Here is a 20,713-nt window from a genome sequence, read left to right as displayed (position 1 = left end):
AGAGTCCCTTGGGAGGCAGTCCTGAAGGGCAAAGGAGTCCAGGAAGGCTGGACATTCTTCAAGAAGGAAACCTTCAAAGGTGCAGGAGCAGGCCATACCCGTGTGATGAAAGACAAGCCGACAGGGAAGAACATCAGCCTGGCTGAACAGAGAGCTTTGGCTGGAACTCAGGGAAAAAAGGAGAGTTTATGACCTTTGGAAGAAGGGGCAGGCAACTCAGGAGAACTACAAAGGTGTCATGAGGTTATGCAGGGAGAAAATTAGAAGGGCCAAAGGCCAACTAGAACTTAATCTGGCCACTGCCATAAAAGACAATAAAAAATGTTTCTATAAATACATTAGCAACAAAAGGTGGGTTAAGGAGAATCTCCATCCTTTATTGGATGTGGGAGGAAACATAGTAACAAAGGATGAGGAAAAGGCTGAGGTGCTTAACGCCTTCCTTCCTTCAGTCTAACAGTAAGATCAGTTGTTCTCCAGGTTTTCAGCCCCCTGAGCTGCAAGACAGGGACAGAGAGCAGAATGAAGCCCCCATAATCCAGGGGAAATGGTTAGCGACCTGCTATGCCACTTAGACACACACAAGTCTATGGGGCATAGGGTACTTGAGGGAGCTGGCAGAAGTACTCACTAAGCCACTTCCCATCATTTATCAGCAGTCCTGGCTAACCGTGTTGGTCTCAGTTGACTGCAGGTTAGCAAATGTGATGCCCATCTACAAGAACAGTCAGAAGGAGGATCCAAGGAACTATAGGCCTGTCAGTTTGCCTTGGTGCCAGGGAAGGTTACGGAGCAGATCACCTTGCGTGCCACCACATGGCACGTACAGGACAGCCAGGTGATCAGGCCCAGTCAGCACGGGTTTATGAAAGGCAGGTCCTGCTTGACTAATCTGATCTCCTTCTATGACAAGATGACCCACTTAGTGGATGAGGGAAAGGCTGTGGATATTGTCTACCTGGACTTTAGTAAAGCCTTTGACACTGTTTCCCACAGCATCCTCCTGGAGAAACTGGTTGCTTATGGCTCGGACAGGTGTACACTTCACTGGGTAAAAAACTGTCTGGATGGCCAAGCCCAAAGAGTTGTGGTGAATGGAGTTAAATCCAGTTGGTGGCTGGTCACAAGTGGTGTTCCCCAGGGCTCAGTATTGGGGCCAGTTGTCTTTAATATCTTTATCAATGATCTGTACAAGGGGATAGACTGCTCAGTAAGTTTGCAGATGACAACAAGTTAGGTGGCAGTGTTGATCTGCTTGAGGGTAGGAAGGATCTACAGAGCGATCTGGACAGGCTGGATCGATGGGCTGAAGTCAACAATATGAGATTTAACAAGGCTAAGTGTCGGGTCCTGCACTTGGGGCACAACAACCCCATGCAATGCTACAGGCTTGGGGAAGAGCGGCGAGAAAGCTGCCTGGTGGAAAAGAGCCTGGGCGTGTTGATCACTGGCTGGCTGAATATGAGGCAGCAGTGTGCCCAGGTGGCCAAGAAGGCCAACAACATCCTGGCTTGTATCAGAAATTGTGTGGCCAGCAGGACTAGGGAAGTGATCGTCTCTCTGTACTCAGCACTGGTGAGGCTGCACCTCGAATACTGTGTTTGGTTTTGGGCCCCTCACTACAAGAAAGACACTGAGGTGCTAGAACGTGTCCAAAGAAGAGCAACGAAGCTGGAGAAGAATCTAGAGAACAAGTCTTATGAGGAGTAGCTGAAGGAACTGGGGTTGTTCAGCCTGGAGAAAAGGAGGCTGAGGGAAGACCTGAAATAAGCTTGTAGCGATGTGGGTGTCAGTCTCTTCTCCCAATTAACAAGTAATAGGACGAGAGGAAATGACCTCAAGTTGCGCCAGAGGAGGTTTAGATTGCATATCAAAAAAGATTTCTTCACAGAAACAGTTATCAAGCGTTAGAACAGGCTGCCCAAGGAAATGGTTAAGTCACCATCCCTGGAGGTATTTGAAAGATGTGTAGACATGATGCTTAGAGACATGGTTTAGTGGTGGACTTGGCAGTGTTAGGTTTACGGTTGGACTCAATGATCTTAAGGGTCTTTTCCAGCCTAAATGACTCTATGATTCTATTCCAGGGAAAACCTTTTCCTCTTTCTAAACGAGTCCTGCCATAAGGAATGCAAGACTTAATTTTCAAGGCAAGGACAATTTGAAGCACTGAGTGATTTTAAAATGGACCTGCTCAGTCTTGACAGTTCTAAAAATCAGGCCACAGTTATATTATCTAAATGAAGGCACAAATGTGTGTGTAATTTAGGGGAAAGACTGTCTTCACCTTGAGAAGCCTGGTACCAAACAGTTGTGAAAATCATAAGTCTTTCTTCCTGAAAAATGCAGCAACCCTTGACCAATGCAATAATACTCAGTTTCTCTTTCATAGCCCAGCTCTTCCTCAAATGGAAATGAATTTTGCATGCAGTGGGATCTTCATCTATTTTTCATGAATTATATTTTAAAGAGTCATATGCAATCCGTTATGAAAACTGCAGGCTGCTACAACCCTCCTTCTTCTTTGGTTTTATACAGAAGTTATAAAATGAGAAAACTATAAACCTCATTCTAGGGTTTTTTTGGTGTGCGTCAACAGATATTTCTCAAGGCAAAAACCTTGAATTATGTCAATCCTTAGGGAAAAGAGTGAGTACTTTTATTCACAGAATGGTGGGTATTAAAGCTTGAAAGGTCGTTTTTGAACATTTACTTTTCCCCAAAGCAGCCTTGTTCCTTACAGTAAAGAGTTTATTGCAAAGAACTAAACACAACTGAGCTCAGGAAAGGAGGCACCATATGCACTGCTAGAGCATCAATCCTTCATTGGTCACGCGTCATTTATAAACTTGATTTAAGCCTCATGGGACATTAATAAGCACATGAAACTATCAAAACTGGCCCATTTTATCCCAAAGCTAACTTCAGCTTCTATTACAATGATCAGGCAGGGGAAAAGAGTGATGAAGAATTCTCTGCAATAGAAAGATCCCCAAAAGTTAATGCTCATACTGACTATTTGGATAGGAAGCTTAATGACTTAAAATAAGCCTGTGAGCAATCCACACTTTCTTTTCCAGTTTGAAAAGAACTAAAATTCTGAGGGAAAATGGCAATTCTAAATTAAAGCTCGTATCGATTGTGTCTGATTAAAAGACTCATACTTGATAATGCAAACCTCTCCACACCAGACCTACACAATGCAGATCCTCAGCAGCATCTTGCTACTACTCATTTCCAAGAGGACAAATCCCATTTCTGATCACAATATATTCTAAAACCTTTTTTTCTTTTAAATGTCATGTTAAAGGGATCATTCACTACCACCTTGTTGCAGAAGATGGTTCAGCCCAATGAGAACTGCAGGATGTCATAAGATCATGAGATCACTAGAAAAGTAAATGGCCCATCATTCTTCGTAAGTAATGATTTGTTAAAAGGTCAGGAACTGCAAGAGTTTACTTGAATATTCTGTGAATTACATCAATTAAATATTAAAAAGTCCACATATAGTTTGAAGTACTGAAGTAGACATTTTGAAAACGTAGGTTTATATTGTAGCAGTGTGCAAGATAAAATAGTACCTTTCTATTAGAGTGTTTGTCTCAATTCTTAATGTATTTAAGACTTCATTATTAATTTAAAAATTAATATGTGATTTGTTAACTCATACCAGTTCCACAAATTCCATCTGTATCCCTCTGTTCCTGTGGAAATAACATTAGAAGCCAATAGGTAAAAAAAATCACCCCAAGCCTCCAGTGTTTAAATAAATAAATCTGACCTCATACCTCTTGTGCTTTGGTGTCTGGTGACTGTGGAATTGACAAGGTTCTGAACTTCATTTGAATACGCTTATCAAAAACAGTTGTACAGTAAGTCATTGTCTGTTCCATCTCTCCTGGGAGAACTAACGACCCTGCTGAATAAAAAAATAGTCAACTTTACCCTTCCATTCAATGTATAAATTAGCAAAATCCTGTGCAAAATGCTGTAGAGCTCAGACACAGGCAGAAGCTTGTTAGTCAAAGTGTGCTGTACTTATTGTTGCATAATATAGAATATAGGCAGCTATCTTTAAAACAGATCCATGCAGTCCTGAGCTAAAATCTAGATAATAAAATATACTATACTAAGGAAAAAATCAAACTTGGTTGAAAATAGACAGGTAGCTCTTCTTTCTTGAGGACACTGAATTAAAAATCTGGATGTAGATGCTCCTAAACTCAGAGAACACCTGGGATTAGATTCATCTCTTTTATAATAAAAAGGAAAGTCCTGAGCCAAGATGTCTGCAGTAGGAGTTACAAAATACCAGAGTGAATCCTGGTCTTGCTATTGATTAGCTTGGCAATCTCATTCAATTCTCTTTTCCTAGAGTTCCACCACCTGTACACTGGGCATAAAGAATCCTTGCAAAGCATCTTAACATGACTCTCCTGAGACATGAAGTAAAAATACCTGGTAGACATACTAATATTCCCCACTAGTACCAGATGACTCTCTTGTCCAAGGATATTTCATGAATGTTTGTTCTTCCCTGAGCTTTCCAAAAAGAAGTACTTGAGAGGACTTCCCTGTATCTGGGACACAGGAACATGCAACCTTTCCACACAGGCAGGATTTGGTCCACAGTTTGCAAATGCACAGACTTTCTGCATCACTTTTCCTTTACGTACTTAAGCAAAACGTTCATATTGGGAACAGTGGGTTTGCTTTCTGTGACAGCTCAGAAGGATATGCCTTAGCTTTAGAAATATCTTTTAATGTGAATCAATCTCAGCTCTGCTAAAGCACAGATGTGTTCATCTTGTCTCAGTAATGTTTTTATGAAGGAACTTAAGGGGACCATATGTTTTGCAATTTAGTCAGAGGATTATGTAAATCTACCTACTATTTTTTCTGGCTGATACACAAGTTTCTTTACACCTTTATACTACATTTTAGTATCTTGATTTCCTCTTAAAATCTCTGAATAAATTTTCAAAGCATTGCTTTAACGTTAGTTAATGGAACCAACAAGAGGGAACATAGATCCAGGGTGAAAAGGAAAAAGTGGAGATTTATCTCTACCTGCATACTTTTACCACAGTAGTGGAGTTACAGACCTCTCATTCCCCTTAAATGTGCATTTGAAAATAATAATTTCTTAACTAGGCCTTTCTAAAAAATCCATGATCGAATTCTCCATTTAGTTTTCTTCTGGGAATTGTGTACTATTTCAAAGCCAGCAGGGCTTTGGACTTGTAAAGTAGAATGTTCTTTAAAAAAGAGCTGAATTGATTCCCTTGGGTATCTCATTCCTGGATTTTTGTCTTTTGGTTCATGATTCATGTATAAGTAGTTTCCAGTTTTCACCCCTATTCTCTTGGTTGCTTATATCTATCTCTAGTCATCTATGTGCTTTCAGTACTTGTTCTCAGCATAGTATCCGATCTTCTTCTGCATCAGTTATATGAGAAAGCTTCCTGAAAACAACATTACAGTCCACAGGTATATATGCTATGTCTTCACATGCTCTGCAATGGCTTTTTTTGATCTTTCGTAGCTCGGGTCAGAACTATTTGTAGGACACAAGGAAGATGCGAATGGTCATTTAAAGGCAATGGCATCTTCTGCTATTGTTTCAAACTTGCACCCTAAATATATACCCTCACTGAAGGAAGGAAAGCCTAGACATCAAGAGGTTTGTACCACCTCCTAATACAAACACTGATTAATTCTGTACTAAGAGCTTCCCCCCTTGCAACAGATCAATCTGCAGAGAGAAGATGAGGAGGAAGCACTGTTATGCAACAGTTTGGCAATGGCCAACTCTTAAAAAATAGGGCAACTGAAGGAAATTTATTTTTGCTTTTAACAAGAAGTGTTTGTCATACTCAGAATGTCAATTCCACTATTTTAAGGCTCATCAGTAACGCGAACAATGTTTCAAATTCCCTTCGATCACCCCATAAGAATGTGGTAATCAACCTTTGCTTGCCAATAGACATGCCAGAGATGAGTTTTGTCTCTGTATCCTGGCTGCGTGACAGCATATGAAAGTCTAATCAGTAAATGCTGCTTTCCTTGTCAATGTTTAATCAAGAAACTCCTTCAGAGAGGAAAAATCAGGGAGTTTTGACAGTCCTCCTTCTCAGTAGCAGCTCCCAAAGGAACTGTAGGCTATTGTAAGTTCTAGCCAGTACCTCACAGCTGGTTTAGGCTGATGCTACAGCACTAGTGGATGATGATCCTAATTAAGCTGCTAATTATGTTCTCTGTGGAGGTGATTCATTAGCAACAGGAAAGCCTTGGATACTGCCAACGGCACCACATGTAGAGATAACTGAGCAGCCAGTGATATCAAAAATCTGAGAAGATATTTTGAAATGCACCTCTCCTCATACTCTGAAGAATCAACTTCCTGGATGAAACAGCAGTGAGCTCCGATGATTTTACTCAAGTCCAGCATACTTTAATGAGGGTGTATTTGGAAACGGATCAGTTCTCTTCTCTTTAGTCCTTTTCCCCCCGGCCACGTGACAGACCCACAGAAAGTGATTACTAAATGAGAGAACACTGCTGAGTTGGGGGTTTTTGCTCATTGGGTACCCTTGACGTTAATTATAAGTATAGACAAAAAGAATCTATTGACACAAACCTGATTTGAACTTTTAAGAGTGAAGAAGTTCAAAGTGTTGCCTAAATCTTTAGCTCTACTATAGCCAAATAATGCTTAGCTATAGATTCTTTAACACAGGTTTTACCACTTTCAGACACTACATTTCACAAAAATGCTGTTGATGGGGAGCTGAGGAGGGAGGTAGTAATAACGAAAAAAGCTTAAAAGCTAAATTTTGCTGCCTCCTCTGATTCTCAGGCTTCAGGCTGTTAGCCCCGAAGAGCTGTCTAGTGTGAAATCATCTTGAGGCAGTGTTAAATGGATTGCAGAGACTGGAGGAGAAAAAAAGGAGGAGATTCACGAGCTGGGGAGAGCCCCATACTTGAAAAAATCCACAATTTAACTCTGAATCCTCTTCCTCAATCTGATTTTTCTGGACGTAAATATAGGCTCAAAATATAAATGGAAAGGCATAGATTATGGAAAATAACAGATATTTACATGATTTGCCTAAAGAACTATTTAAATAATCAAATAGTTATGCTTGGCCTCAGCTTCAAAGTAACTGAGTCACTTAGGTTCTCCTCAACGTCTGTGGGGTTACAGAGAACTGGGACTTTGAAAAGACAAGTTTACAGTACCTCAAGGCTCCAAGCTGGAGCAGGATGAGACTCTGATATCCTTGGCTATGCAGCCTCACCCATACATTTAATTAGCCCTATTTGAATTTTCTCTTTTATTTAAAAAATAGCACACTCAAGGTCTCCAGACATGCTTTTTACATATTTTGTACTTTATACAAATATTATCTATTATTACCTAACTATCCTTCGAGCTCTGTAGCAAGTGATTTGTCACCAGTCCTGGAAAGGAATTATGTTGCCAAAACATAGGTACCAGGCATTCTCCATCCCTGGAGAAAGCCTAATCATCTCTATTGTTGCCTTAAGCTACTTAGTGACAGATTAAATTCAGTGAGAAAGAGCAATTAAACAGTCCACCACAAACATGCCATCTCTACACAATGCATTAAAGCTATGGTTTAGGGTAGCAATTTTACTTTGCCAATCATGGTGTACTGTGCCAAAGTCCCACTATGCAAAGCACTGCCCTGGTTTCAGGCTTTCAGCCCAGTGCTGTCTAATGAAAACAGTTACAGTGAATTTGCATACTGGCCAAATCTATGGGCTGGGGTTTTTTTGTAAGAAGCAGCTGTATTCATTCACACCTTAAAAGGCATTGGACTTAGGAAAATAAGTTGGGGAAAAAAAAAAAAAACAAAACAAAAACCCACTAGAATGATTCTTCCAGGACATCTCCCAAAAAGGATTGGTTTAGATGGGATGTTTTAACACCTATTTTCTATCATGCTTTTCACACTGTCAACTTTGAGCCACTTCCCCATAAGTGTGAATATTTATCGTATTAATGTACAGTTGCTAACTCAGCAAACTGAACTGCCCTTTAAAGCTAAATGAAGTATGAAGATACTGAACTATTGCCAATGACAAGTAGAGATAAAAGCTTGTTGTAATTATACTAGCAAGTCACCTGGACAGGCTGGAGAGTTGGGCAGGGAGAAATTTAATGAAATATAACAAGGGCAAGTGTAGAGTCCTGCATCTGGGCAAGAACAACCCCATGTACCAGTACAAGTTGGGGACAGACCTGTTGGAGACCAGCATAGAGGAAAGGGACCTGGGGGTCCTAGTGGACAACAGGATGACCATGAGCCAGCAGTGTGCCCTTGTGGCCAAGAAGGCCAATGGCATCCTGGGGTGTATTAGAAGGGGTGTGGTCAGCAGGTCGAGAGAGGTTCTCCTCCCCCTCTACTCTGCCCTGGTGAGGCCGCATCTGGAATATTGTGTCCAGTTCTGGGCCCCTCAGTTCAAGAAGGACAGGGAACTGCTAGAGAGAGTCCAGCGCAGAGCCACAAAGATGATTAAGGGAGTGGAACATCTCCCTTATGAGGAGAGGCTGAGGGAGCTGGGTCTCTTTAGCTTGGAGAAGAGGAGACTGAGGGGTGACCTCATTAATGTTTATAAATATGTAAAGGGCAAGTGTCATGAGGATGGAGCCAGGCTCTTCTCAGTGACATCCATTGACAGGACAAGGGGCAATGGGTGCAAGCTGGAACACAGGAGGTTCCACATAAATATGAGGAAAAACTTCTTTACAGTGAGGGTGACCGAACACTGGAACAGGCTGCCCAGAGAGGTTGTGGAGTCTCCTTCTCTGGAGACATTCAAAACCCGCCTGGACGCGTTCTGTGTGATATGGTCTAGGCAATCCTGCTCCGGCAGGGGGATTGGACTAGATGATCTTTCGAGGTCCCTTCCAATCCCTAACATTCTGTGATTCTGTGATTAACATTTACTTTCGCACACACACAAATACACAGAAATGACTGAAAAGCCTGGAGAGAGGCAAGGTCTGGCATGGTCCAGAAAGTGGCAAGCTAACCCCAAGCTCAGGCAGAGCTCTTCTTTCCTTACTGTCCTGCTTGGTATTTCAGTGTTGGGCTTATTTCTCATCGTCCAATTTGTGGCCTGTTTTGAACTAGAGATATCTAACAATACTTAGAGAAACTAGATATAGACAACACTCATTTCATTATGATACAAGTGAAATGTGAGTTTAGGCTTCCACCAGTGAGCCCCTGTTTTTTTAATAGATATTACCAGAATTTAAGACACAAACACAGAACAATGTCCTACAAAGGGAAAAATGGACGCATATGAACACTGCACTCAAAAAAAATCTTTGATGCCTGTACCTGATACAGGACTGCTATCTTACTCCCTCCTTCCTGAAATGCCCAGGTTAGATAAAGAATATTTGCTGTAAACGTGACTTATGTTGGTTGATTATTTTCTTGTGAGCTACAGCCAAGCTCCAAATATTCATCAACTGGAAGTCTCTAAGCCCTCTGACTTCATAGGAATTCTGCACATGCAGAAAGGAAAGACTAATCAAATCTTTAATGGATTAGACAGACTAATCAAATGGCTATAACCAAGGAACTGAGGACCAAAGTCATGCTCAGTAACTGCTTCTTTCAGTGACCTTAGGCAAATCCCTTAATCTGTGTGGTTTGGTTTCTTTGTGCATGCACAGGTATAGATGAGGAAAATATATTTAATCACTAAAAGGTCATCAATTCTGGTGGTAATAAAGATCACACAAGCACCTACGATAGACAAATAACTAGAGACACTAGGTTTCTATTTACTTTTTTAGAGGTGGAAGAGTTAAAATTATTATAGATGTACGGAACAGTTCAACACAACTCAAAATGCTCATAATTGGAACTCTTAAAGAAGCTCATTGTGAATTCAGTATTAGTCTCATCTATTTAAAGCTCAGTATGAAACAATTTTAATAGGTACGGACAACATTTTCACTAAATATTTCCACTTTATAGCACTATCTCTTAGCACCCACATTACTTTGTGGAGAAACTTTTGTAATCAAAATAATTTCAATACAAAATAGAAGTGTAGAAAAATGTAGAAATGTTGTGAACAATAAGTGCTCTGTAATTCTGAAAAATCTGGAAAAAAAATACTGCTCACCACGACACAGTATAATAAATATTCCTTATAATTTGTTATCTCATTACCTTTTAGAGTGAGGAAATTGGTACTTTAATTTGTGGAATTTGGGCAATCTGTGGAATTTTCTAGCAACAGAAGACCTGAGAAAGAACATCCTTTTTTAGAGGAGAAACGGTGCTTTAAGCAATGTCGATACACTTGCATCCAAAGACAGACAATGACAGTGAACATTAAGAGGGGGGAATCTACCACTGCATGCCTCTTCATCTGTGTCTGTATCTTCCAAATCTAAGTACTTGTCCACCTGCCATAAAAACCCCAAATTGGAAAATAGATTAAAATGTATTAATTCCATTTCTTACAGTATAATTTAGAGCAAAGCAAAAAAGCATTACATTGTCTCCTTCATCTTCTCCATTCTGCCCTGCATTTTTCCAAGAAAGCACATGAATTTTCTTTGAAATATTTTTAAGTACAGGCAAAGAATTGCTGCCAAAATTGCTGCATATCAACTACAGTGATGGCAAAGAAGCCCAAGCTGTACAGCAACTTTTTCAGGAACTTAGTGGGAAGATGGAGAAGTATAATATCTTCATAGGAAAAAGATACATGATAAGTTACTCCACAGTTTTGCAAGCCTACTGCATATGGCACAGAGACACAACACATGCTGTAGGCAAAGTAGAGTTTGACCCTTCTGTTTTGATACTAATGGTGAACTGAATGCTAAGACAAAAAAAACCCTAAGAATTATTAAATTTTTAGTATTTCACCTGGGACATTGCACTACTGTTTATTCAGGCTGACATCCCTTCAAAACAGTCTAAACCATCTAAAACATACCGCAAGACAAGACATTTTTTATTTCAGGTAGCACTCTGAATAGATGCATAGGGTGAGAGTGAAAGGCCTTTCCCAGCCTATGCGCAAATAGTGTTATCATGGAGGATTTACTATATGCACTGGGTAGTTTTCTGTGTTTCCATGCAGTAATTAGAGATGCTCTTAGATAATTTTTTCCAACCTGATTTTACACCAACTCTTACATAACCTTTACACATTAAAAGTACATACATACTAACATTTGAAAAAAATTTTGGATAGTGATGCTCTCATCCTTCTTTCCCACAGACAGGAAAGAAATACATCAACGAATTGCAAGTACTTTGTAAATGAATAAAGCAGACATCAGTCATGTTCTACTCATAATCCCCACTTTGAAAAAAATCAAAGAAAACCTCACCTTCACTCTTTCAGATAGACTGAGATCATTTCCATCAGAGCCACCAGCTTTCCGGCTCTCATGCATCATTGTCTGTAGATAGATAGGCAGAAATACTTATATGCATGAAACAGAACCAAAATCATAGTCACAGCTCCTACTGATTTACACATACAGATCCTTTATGGTGTATTTAATTTTTTTAAACAATTTAATTCAATGCTCCTGAAAACAGAACATATGCAGGTAATCCTCTGAAATCCTACATAGGACCAGACTGAATCAATTTGAACAACAGTGCAAGTAATTATAACATGCCTAATAAGCAGCATTTAGAACAGAAGCATTGTTTTCAATAGCAGTTTATTCCCTCTTTCCTTTCCTCAGGGCAGGCTTAAAGGTTACAGTGGCCAACTTACTGCATTACAGCCTCCTCCTGCTACAACGCTAGCAATTTTTCTGATGCATTCTGCTGTTACTGTATTTGTTTCTTAAACTGCTAATGTGACAAAAATGTGCAGCCATGCCTGAAACTTTTCTTCTGTAGCAACAAAGACAAGTATTAAAATATTCCATTAAATAAAGGATAATGGAAGTTTCACATTGCTTTATGGGGCAGAAAGCCAATTCAAAGCGGCTAAAGTAAGACACCCAAAGGCAGTCTATCCCAATGAGGCAACCACATTCTTCATGAGAAAAATGGCAAAAAGATTCTTGTCATTATTATTATACAATCAACTGACAGAATATGATTGTTTTAAAAGCCTTGCTTGATTCCACCTCAAAGGCATGTGCTAGCAGGGAGGAAAACGACAGCTTGTGCTCTTTGACTGAGGCCTGGCAGGCCCATCATTTGAAGGCACTTAAGTGTGTTGCTCCATGTATTGCACAAAATCACCTGCTACTTCTTTTCTAATAAAAAGTTCAATGAAGTGAATTTCTGAGTACAGTCTAGATCACAGCTTAGTTAGTTGCTATTCAGGCAGGAGGGCAGAAGTTCTTAACAACTGGACTCAGATTTCCAACTTGCTCTCTCCAGATGATGTCTGCTGTTTTCCTGTCCCTACATATTAAATCCCCAATCTTATATGCTTCATAAGATTAAAAATGCCTCTAGCCTGCCTACTGTTTACTTGATGTAGCTGAAGCAATCTAGCTTCAGTAACCTAGAATTCAGTACTTGCTAAAATCCCCAAGAAACAAAATAAATCTGTGCATGCTGGCATCCATACTCTCAAGACTTTTTCCTTTTTGACAATCTCTACTGTTAACTGCAGTCTGCAGTGAAAGCATTACAAAGGTCCTTGAAGGGCACCTTATTTATTAGTCAGATTATGGCAGCTCTTCAGTAGAGCAAATGCCACTGCCAAGCGTGAGTCCTGCAGGTGCCTCTGTAAGCATTACACACTTAGGCAGTATTTTAAATATTTGCCTCGGATGGGATAAATACCACTAGCTTCTAACATTTGGACAGTATATCTCCCCCTGTTTTCTTCTGTTTGAATGTGGTGCTTGTCCACATGGACAAATGTTAACTCATTACCTCATTCTCATTTGGCATCTGCGGTGGAAGAGACACCCACATTTCTTTGCTTCTTGCAGGTGAGCCATCCTGTTTATTTCTGTTTGATAATTCAGAATTAGAAAACTTCTTTCTTAGGGAGTCCACTTTACTTCCTTGAATTGTCTTCCCCTCTTCCTCTGCAAGGAGAATCACACCAGATCAGATAACATAATGCACTATCCAAGAAAAAGAAAAACGTGAATTTCATTAGATCTAATATTGACTTATTTCACACATTCACTTTCTCTCTCATGCTCAGAGCTTCCATGTGCATCATATATATGTATTTTGCAACCTTTATCATAAAACCCAATATGCAGTTTGAACTTCAAGTGCAGAGTATCACCTGTTCCTCAACACTGAATAATTCATTGTCTCAAAAGCTTATGCAACATACAGAAAACTTGATAAAACAACCCGAGAGCTGAGAATACCAAAAAAGCAAAACAGTAAGTAAGGTTACACCCTAGCTTTTATTTAAAAACTTTGTTTAAATGCTTTCTGAATGCTGCACAAAATGGCACGTAGCATTTGTGCCCATGCCTTCATCTCGCACTGCAAACACTAGCACATATGAAGAGAATCTCTTCTTTGCAACACCACTATAAACCCCATAGCAACTCCATGCACTCAGTAGAGCTATTTTAGATGTACATTTTTAGAATTAAAACCAGAACCACCCCCCTCATTCACCAACACACACTCCCAACACTTACGTGTCTAGTTCTAAATTCAAGCAACTGTGCTTATGAGAGATCTATGCTCACAAAATCACTTGATATCTTAAGCAGTACCAGTGCACATATTCGTTCACATACCTAACTGATGGTATACCTTCTTATCAAGTACAAGAAAGGACTCTGATTTTGATCATAGTACAGTGAAGATCTGGTCCAAAACCGCTATAGTTCTTGTACTTTCTACCTAAATATCTTGGTATTACCCCGTTTATGCTATCAGCCCAAACATGTGCCCCATGTGTGAACCTCACAACCATTAGACCAAACGCCCATGCTGTCTAGTACAGAAGTGAGCATTGGCAGTTCTCATCAGAGCTGATACTGATACTGCCTGTGAGTCCACCCAGGGCCAGCACCCACAGAGCTCTTGGGTGTCCATGGCATGCACCACCACCAGGATCTCCAGCAGTCCAGGACCATGTGATGAGATGCACTGACAGGTCCTATAATCTAGCCTCTTTATCTTTAGTTAGTAAAATACCTCATTTGAGCTGATTTGTTTCACTGCTGGTTTCAGTGTTTAACAACTATAGTATGCTCTTGACTTAAGCTTATTACCGATTTGATTTCCTCCCTATATCAGCAATCTTATTGGGTGGGAAAACTTTGAGAGTAAATATTCTTTTATTGGTATCAGACTAACAAACAGCAGTACACCAGTGATATTTAATTGCCAGAAGTCTAGGTCCTGAGATTAAAGATTAAATACAGATGTGCAAGCAGGTTTTGTGCCCTTACGGGATTCCTGTGGTCTTGAAAGACAGACTGGAAAAATGTTTCACCAGTGCATTAACAGAAGATTGGAATAACTTCTCTCATGTTTATTTTATATATCAATAGTGGCTAATTGCACCCTCACTGAAAATAGAGAAGTATTCAGAAACAGAGCTGTCTTTCAATGATAGCTTCTGACTTCTTTCAGACCTTTAACAACTCCTTGGACAACAAAAGCAAAGTTAAGACAGCTATTAGTGCTTCTGACTGTCCTACCAGCCAGGTCCATGGGACATGGAGCAGCCAGCAGAATTAGGATACAACTAGGTGATCATCAAACGAAATCTCAACAGTACAGACTGGATCTAGGAGCTGATTACAGATCAGGACAAGTATGTGAATGGAAGTATGGAATTCCAAACCCACGCTGAATAGGTTTTTTTCCTACAACATGGCAAAAAAATATATTAACCATGGACAATACAAAAATGCAGGACTTTTTATTTTAAAAGTTGCATTATCAAATATGGAGCGGCTATAGGACAATCAATTCAAATGAACTTCACATCACATGTTCTTAAAGAAAAATAGATGCTCATTTAACAGAGCTTCTTGGGTTTAGTTTGAAAAATCAGTACAAGTTGGGGACAGAGCTGTTGGAGAGCAGTGTAGGGGAAAGGGACCTGGGGGTCCTAGTGGACAACAGGATGACCATGAGCCAGCAGTGTGCCCTTGTGGCCAAGAAGGCCAATGGCATCCTGGGGTGTATTAGAAGGGGTGTGGTTAGCAGGTCGAGAGAGGTTCTCCTCCCCCTCTACTCTGCCCTGGTGAGGCCGCATCTGGAGTATTGTGTCCAGTTCTGGGCCCCTCAGTTCAAGAAGGACAGGGAACTGCTAGAGAGAGTCCAGCGCAGAGCCACAAAGATGATTAAGGGGGTGGAACATCTCCCTTATGAGGAGAGGCTGAGGGAGCTGGGTCTCTTTAGCTTAGAGAAGAGGAGACTGAGGGGTGACCTCATTAATGTTTATAAATATGTAAAGGGCAAGTGTCAAGAGGATGGAGCCAGGCTCTTCTCAGTGACATCCCTTGACAGGACAAGGGGCAATGGGTGCAAGCTGGAGCACAGGAGGTTCCACTTAAATTTGAGGAAAAACTTCTTTACTGTAAGGGTGACTGAACACTGGAACAGGCTGCCCAGAGAGGTTGTGGAGTCTCCTTCTCTGGAGACATTCAAAACCCGCCTGGACGCGTTCCTGTGTGATATGGTCTAGGCAATCCTGCCCCGGCAGGGGGATTGGACTAGATGATCTTTCGAGGTCCCTTCCAATCCCTAACATTCTGTGATTCTGTGATTCTGTGATTCTGTGAAATCAACTTTGTAACAATAAGAACACTGCAGTGCGTTTCTAAAGCATAATTATATGTTAGAGGCATTGAAGTAATTCTTGTGGAGAGTTTTAATGATGCCCTTGGGGTTACTAGAGTGAGCCATCCACCAAAGAGCTATTAATCCCCAGGGACAGCTCTGTGCTGCAGTTACTACCACACACAGAAAGGGCCAGCAGTCTGAGCATAACCTGAAGTCCACACTCGTAAGAGTCACAGTTCATAGAAAGTAAATTGCACCAGACTAGAGCAATCTAGCAAACAGATTTTAATGCTCAGACCACAGATGGATCTTCTGAATAATTCCTAAATCCCAGGCCTCTTGATACGACATCTGGCTTCTCCCTGCTTTTTTAGCAAGTACTTTCCTAAAACAGTATTTAGAAACAGCAGTACATACAGGCAATCTCTTACGGGCATCATCAACTGGAATGACCAGCAACATAATTTATATAGCCAATAGGCTCTGAATAAACATGATACTCCTGCACAAGCCCATGCCTATCTTGGATACCACTGTGGTCATTCTTCTGGGATATAAACCAGATCATCCTTCTCCAAAATATAGGTTCTGAATTCTTCAAATAAAATAACACCACTTTTAGCAGCAAAAGACCTATGACACATAGTTGGGCAGTTATAATTAGACAGTACACATGAGCTGAAAAACGTATTTCATTAGGTTACACATTTTCTGGACAGCTGAGCTATTGTCACAGTTAAAAAGCTAAACAGATTAAATGAGCTAATAAGAAATAAAGTGCACTCATAGTATTTATGTGCCATTTACCAATCCCAGACTACAGCTAGAAGCACTATCCCTTCTCCTAAGAGATCTGTCATAAACTGCTGTCAGAAACTTTTTTCTGGTTAAGACCATTGCAGAGTTATTGGGTTATAGAATATTAAGCATTACATTTGATGAAACATTCACAACTGCAATGTGATACTAGATTCATGACTGCAAGTGAAGAAAAATTCAGAAGGAAAAGAAAAAAGTCTAAGCAACCCAAAGCAGTTGTGAAATGCATGCTGTGGACAGAATAACAGCTATGCAACTGTGGGGTTCCCACGGGACAATGGTGGGAACGAGCTACTGAACGAGCTATGTCCAGGCACGTCCAGGGGGTGGTAATGGGGTGGTAATGAACTAGCCAATCATAATACAGAACAAGGGCCTTGGCTATGAGACCAACAAGATATGGGGGAAGTTGAAAAATAAGAAAGAATGCTGCACCTGCAAGATATAGCTTTTTAGCATAAGCCAATCAGAACTAATATAGAGGTGTGTGAACAAAGCATACTAACCAATCATAACAGAAATGACACGTACACGGAGCGTGCACAAAAATAGAATAGTATAAATGTACCCTCAGATACGAAAATAAACGAGATCTGCTTAATGATCATATTGGTCTGCGTGCATTTACTCCGTGCCCTCTCGCGAACACTGAAATGCAACCATGTGCATAACGACGCTATGCCACATAAATTGGAGGGGGGCATGTGAATCAAACATTACCTTGCTAGCCTCAAGCACAGTCCCTCAGGGAGAGTAAGATCCACCTTCAGATGTCCAAAGTAACTACTGATACATACAGTTTCTCAATGCATGCATCACGTAACTGGCTCTCTTGAAGCAATAACAGTCATGATCTTAAAAAATACTATTAAAAACAACACACATAAATTGCTCTAAATGTAAAGAAACTACAATCTGCAGAGAAATATCACAGCTGTATTCCTTTGACAGTGTTCTGAATTTCAACTATTTCTGTCCTTACTTTTGAAAGAGAAGGGGAAGAAGGAAGGATCACATTCAAGCCAGCAAGTGGATCACTCTGCCTTCCCTCTAACTACGTGATAACTGATTCATTGTTCACAGTCACAGTTCTCAACCTGCCAAGACCCAGATGTACAACACTGGCCTTTACAACATGCGACAAAAGTCCAAAATAAGGGATACAAACACAAAAAAAAAGTAGCAGAAGAAGGAAGCTGAAATGATGGAAAGATTCACATAAATACACTACAGAGTTTTTCAGTCTTGCTTTTTAGAAATTCCGTTGTCAGTACCGTACCGATGAAATAACAAGCCATCTTAGGTCTCTAGAAAATAAAATCTGAGTCTCTCAAGAGTCGTACCCATCATAATTCTGTGTCACTGAAAAGTATGTTGCAGACTTCAGAAACACACATCTATCAGAAAGTATATCCAGCTCGACAACTTTTTTTCTCTCCTGCTATCTATCGATCATCTATATTGTTTAAAATTCTCTTTGTCTTCCAATCTGGAAAGGAATCTTTTGAAAATGTCCACTGATCACCCACATGTTTCAAAGAATAATGGAGTCACTAATCACAAGGCCAGAGAAGAGTGCTACCAGGATTATCAGGAAAAACTTTCTGTCAGTGAAATCTGTCAGATGAAATAGTAGCCCCAGAAGAATGATAAAGGTCTTACGGTTTGAAACATTTCAAAGCCAGACCAGATGCAGCAATCATAACCTGTAGAAAATCTGGTTTGGGATAATACACTGGACAAAACAATACAAACTACTAGGTACTTCCCACCTTTTTTCAATTCAGTGAATTCATTCCAAAAACAAAAAAATGGGTGAGAATGAGAAACAGGCCCCTTTAACTATTAAAAAAAAAATACAGCACAGCTACTATTGTAAGTTCCTATTTGCTGCTTTGTGCTCAAAATGCTGGACTGAGGGCCAGCAGAAGGCTTGTGAATCCCTTAAATCCCGTCCAAGTTATGCTTTGATGGAAAACCTGGTATTCAAATAATACAGTGGCTTTGTGCAGGACTCCTGAACAAAAAATAATTTTATTCATAGTAGCATGATAACTATCTTTCTTACACAGAGGTCATGAGTACAAATTTCACATTCAATCACTATCTCCATTCTTCAAACACATCATCAGCAAACAGCCACATTTTAAAACAAGAACAAACCCTGTCACTGAAATGTTTCCATAAAATGTCACTTTGAAACGTTCAAAAGACCGTAACATACTGTAGAAGTACCTGTATTTACCTATTTGCAACTATGTAAACCGTTGTATAGTGCTGAGTTCATTTACCCTAAATGCCAAGCTGTAAGAGGAAAAAACAAATTTCAAGGCTGAAAATCCAATTTGTTGGGACAATAATTTTTAGTCTTCTACTTCTTCAATCAAACCAGCTCCCAGATTTTCTGCAGTAACGCAATCAAAACTTGCAGCCTCCCTCTGATTGTATAGTGCCCAGCTAAGAATAGAATGTAGTGTTTTATTTTAAAGTTACTTAGCCTAGAAAATGTGCTCTGATTTACATTCTTGAGCTATCTTCCTGGTTCCATGTTTTTAAATGCATAAATCTCTGTAAATCAATGCAGTTTGTCCAACTTATGACAAAAAGCCCAAGCATCCCATACAGTAAGTACCTGGAGGATTTCAGTATTGGGGTTCTATATGCCTCTCCATAAGTAAGAGCAATCCAGGTGCAATTCAGGCACCTAAACTTCATTATGTAGTGCTGTTTTAAGAGTCTTAAGGCATCCTGCCTAGCCTCCCGCCGCTACCCAAAAAGGCAGTGGATGTTCCATAGATACTATTTTCATATCTGCCAACCTTCAGCATCTGAATTGTCAATCCCCTAGCTATCTGAATTCCTAAAGTCCCAGTCCAATCTTAGTCAACCATAACCCTTACTAATTTCGATGACAGTGATCTCACAGTAGCACTGAGCAAGCAGAACTCTTCTGTCAAAGTAACTTGATCTATATAGCAGAGAAAATAACAACTTACTTGCCTAAGTGTGCAAATTAATATTTGTAACTCATCTTGAAAGTCCAATATGTCAAACATTGTGGTCTTCCGTTCCTACACTTCACTTCCAACAAGGGTATTTTTGCTGCTGAATCCCCTTTCCTTCACTGCAGTGTTTTCCTAGTGTAACTCACTCATGCCTATGGAATTCTTTCCTTTTTACACCAGAACTCAGATTCAGCTAGTGCAGCCTTTTCCCCTAATCTCTTTGATCTTACCCTGATTAAATGACAAATAATCAGAAAAAAGTGTTGTTTACCTTTTTTTTTCCCTTCAAAAAAGGTCAGCTTCTACTATAATCCATAATACGAGCTTGATTCATTTCTCAATAATGACACCTTCCTAAGGAAATTTCACTACACCATGTCCTCTGCTACGATAAATACATATTTCATGGACTGGGACAAGTAACTTCAATGGGACCATTTGTGACTTAAAAGGGTAAATTCTTAAGTCCCAATTATTACTTTTGACGGCCATTTTTGTATTCTTCCCTTACTCTAGTATTTTTAAAAATCAGACAAGAAAGGACTTTTTGTTGTATGCGCTTCTTCAGGGGAAAGATGAATGACTGTTACTCTCAAATATATTTCAGCCACTCACACACACCTGCTTTACCTTAATTTACAGCAATACTTCTTCAAAAACTAACTCAGCTCTTAATTTTCAGAAGTTTAACTCTTCTTTTACTGTATCAGTATCACTCCCTTTTTCCTTAATCGAACCTATATGTTCTGGTTTTATGTAGTGTTTATCTGTACCAATATCTATGTCTCTGTTGTGCTTTAGATAATGTCAGTGTTAGAAAAGGGGCAATATTTCCTGTTTATATCACATTCACCCCAGCTGATCATTTAAAAATATGTATTATCTTCCACGGTTCAACAGTGCTGTTGCCGGATACCTTCGTCATTTGAATATTATAATGCAGTCAGTTAAACAAGAAGGCAAATGTACACTTAACCATTTCAGCAGCCTGCCATGAGCAAAATCCTGCTGCTTCCAACAGATGATGATGAAAAATGATGTTTAAAAAATTCAGAAAACCATGACAGAAATCTTAGAGTAGATGCTCAGCTGATATTAACCAGCAGAGTCTTATTAAGG

The 20,713-nt window shown here is 39.9% G+C and overlaps 1 protein-coding gene across 15 annotated transcripts in view; it reads right to left on the bottom strand.

The window, feature by feature from the left end:
- Window positions 1–20,713, bottom strand: part of IFTAP (intraflagellar transport associated protein) — a 62,915-nt gene that overhangs the window by 21,058 nt on the left and 21,144 nt on the right. For 13 of the 15 annotated variants that reach the window (XM_068398483.1, XM_068398470.1, XM_068398484.1 and 10 more), the window contains 4 exons: window positions 12,927–13,084; window positions 11,405–11,476; window positions 10,411–10,465; window positions 3,792–3,922 (listed from right to left, as the gene is read on the bottom strand). In XM_068398483.1, coding sequence (XP_068254584.1) covers window positions 3,792–3,922; window positions 10,411–10,465; window positions 11,405–11,476; window positions 12,927–13,084 — 416 coding nt within the window. Of the gene's footprint in view, window positions 1–3,673; window positions 3,708–3,791; window positions 3,923–10,410; window positions 10,466–11,404; window positions 11,477–12,926; window positions 13,085–20,713 lie in introns of all 15 variants that reach the window. The other 2 variants (XM_068398485.1, XM_068398481.1) reach the window with 2 other exon arrangements.

The sequence above is a fragment of the Nyctibius grandis genome, chromosome 4 (assembly GCF_013368605.1).
Source record: "Nyctibius grandis isolate bNycGra1 chromosome 4, bNycGra1.pri, whole genome shotgun sequence".
In the NCBI taxonomy this organism is placed as follows: Eukaryota; Metazoa; Chordata; class Aves; order Nyctibiiformes; family Nyctibiidae; genus Nyctibius; species Nyctibius grandis.
The sequence above is the reverse complement of the archived record's forward strand: the minus strand, read 5'-3'. Positions and strand labels throughout refer to the sequence as shown.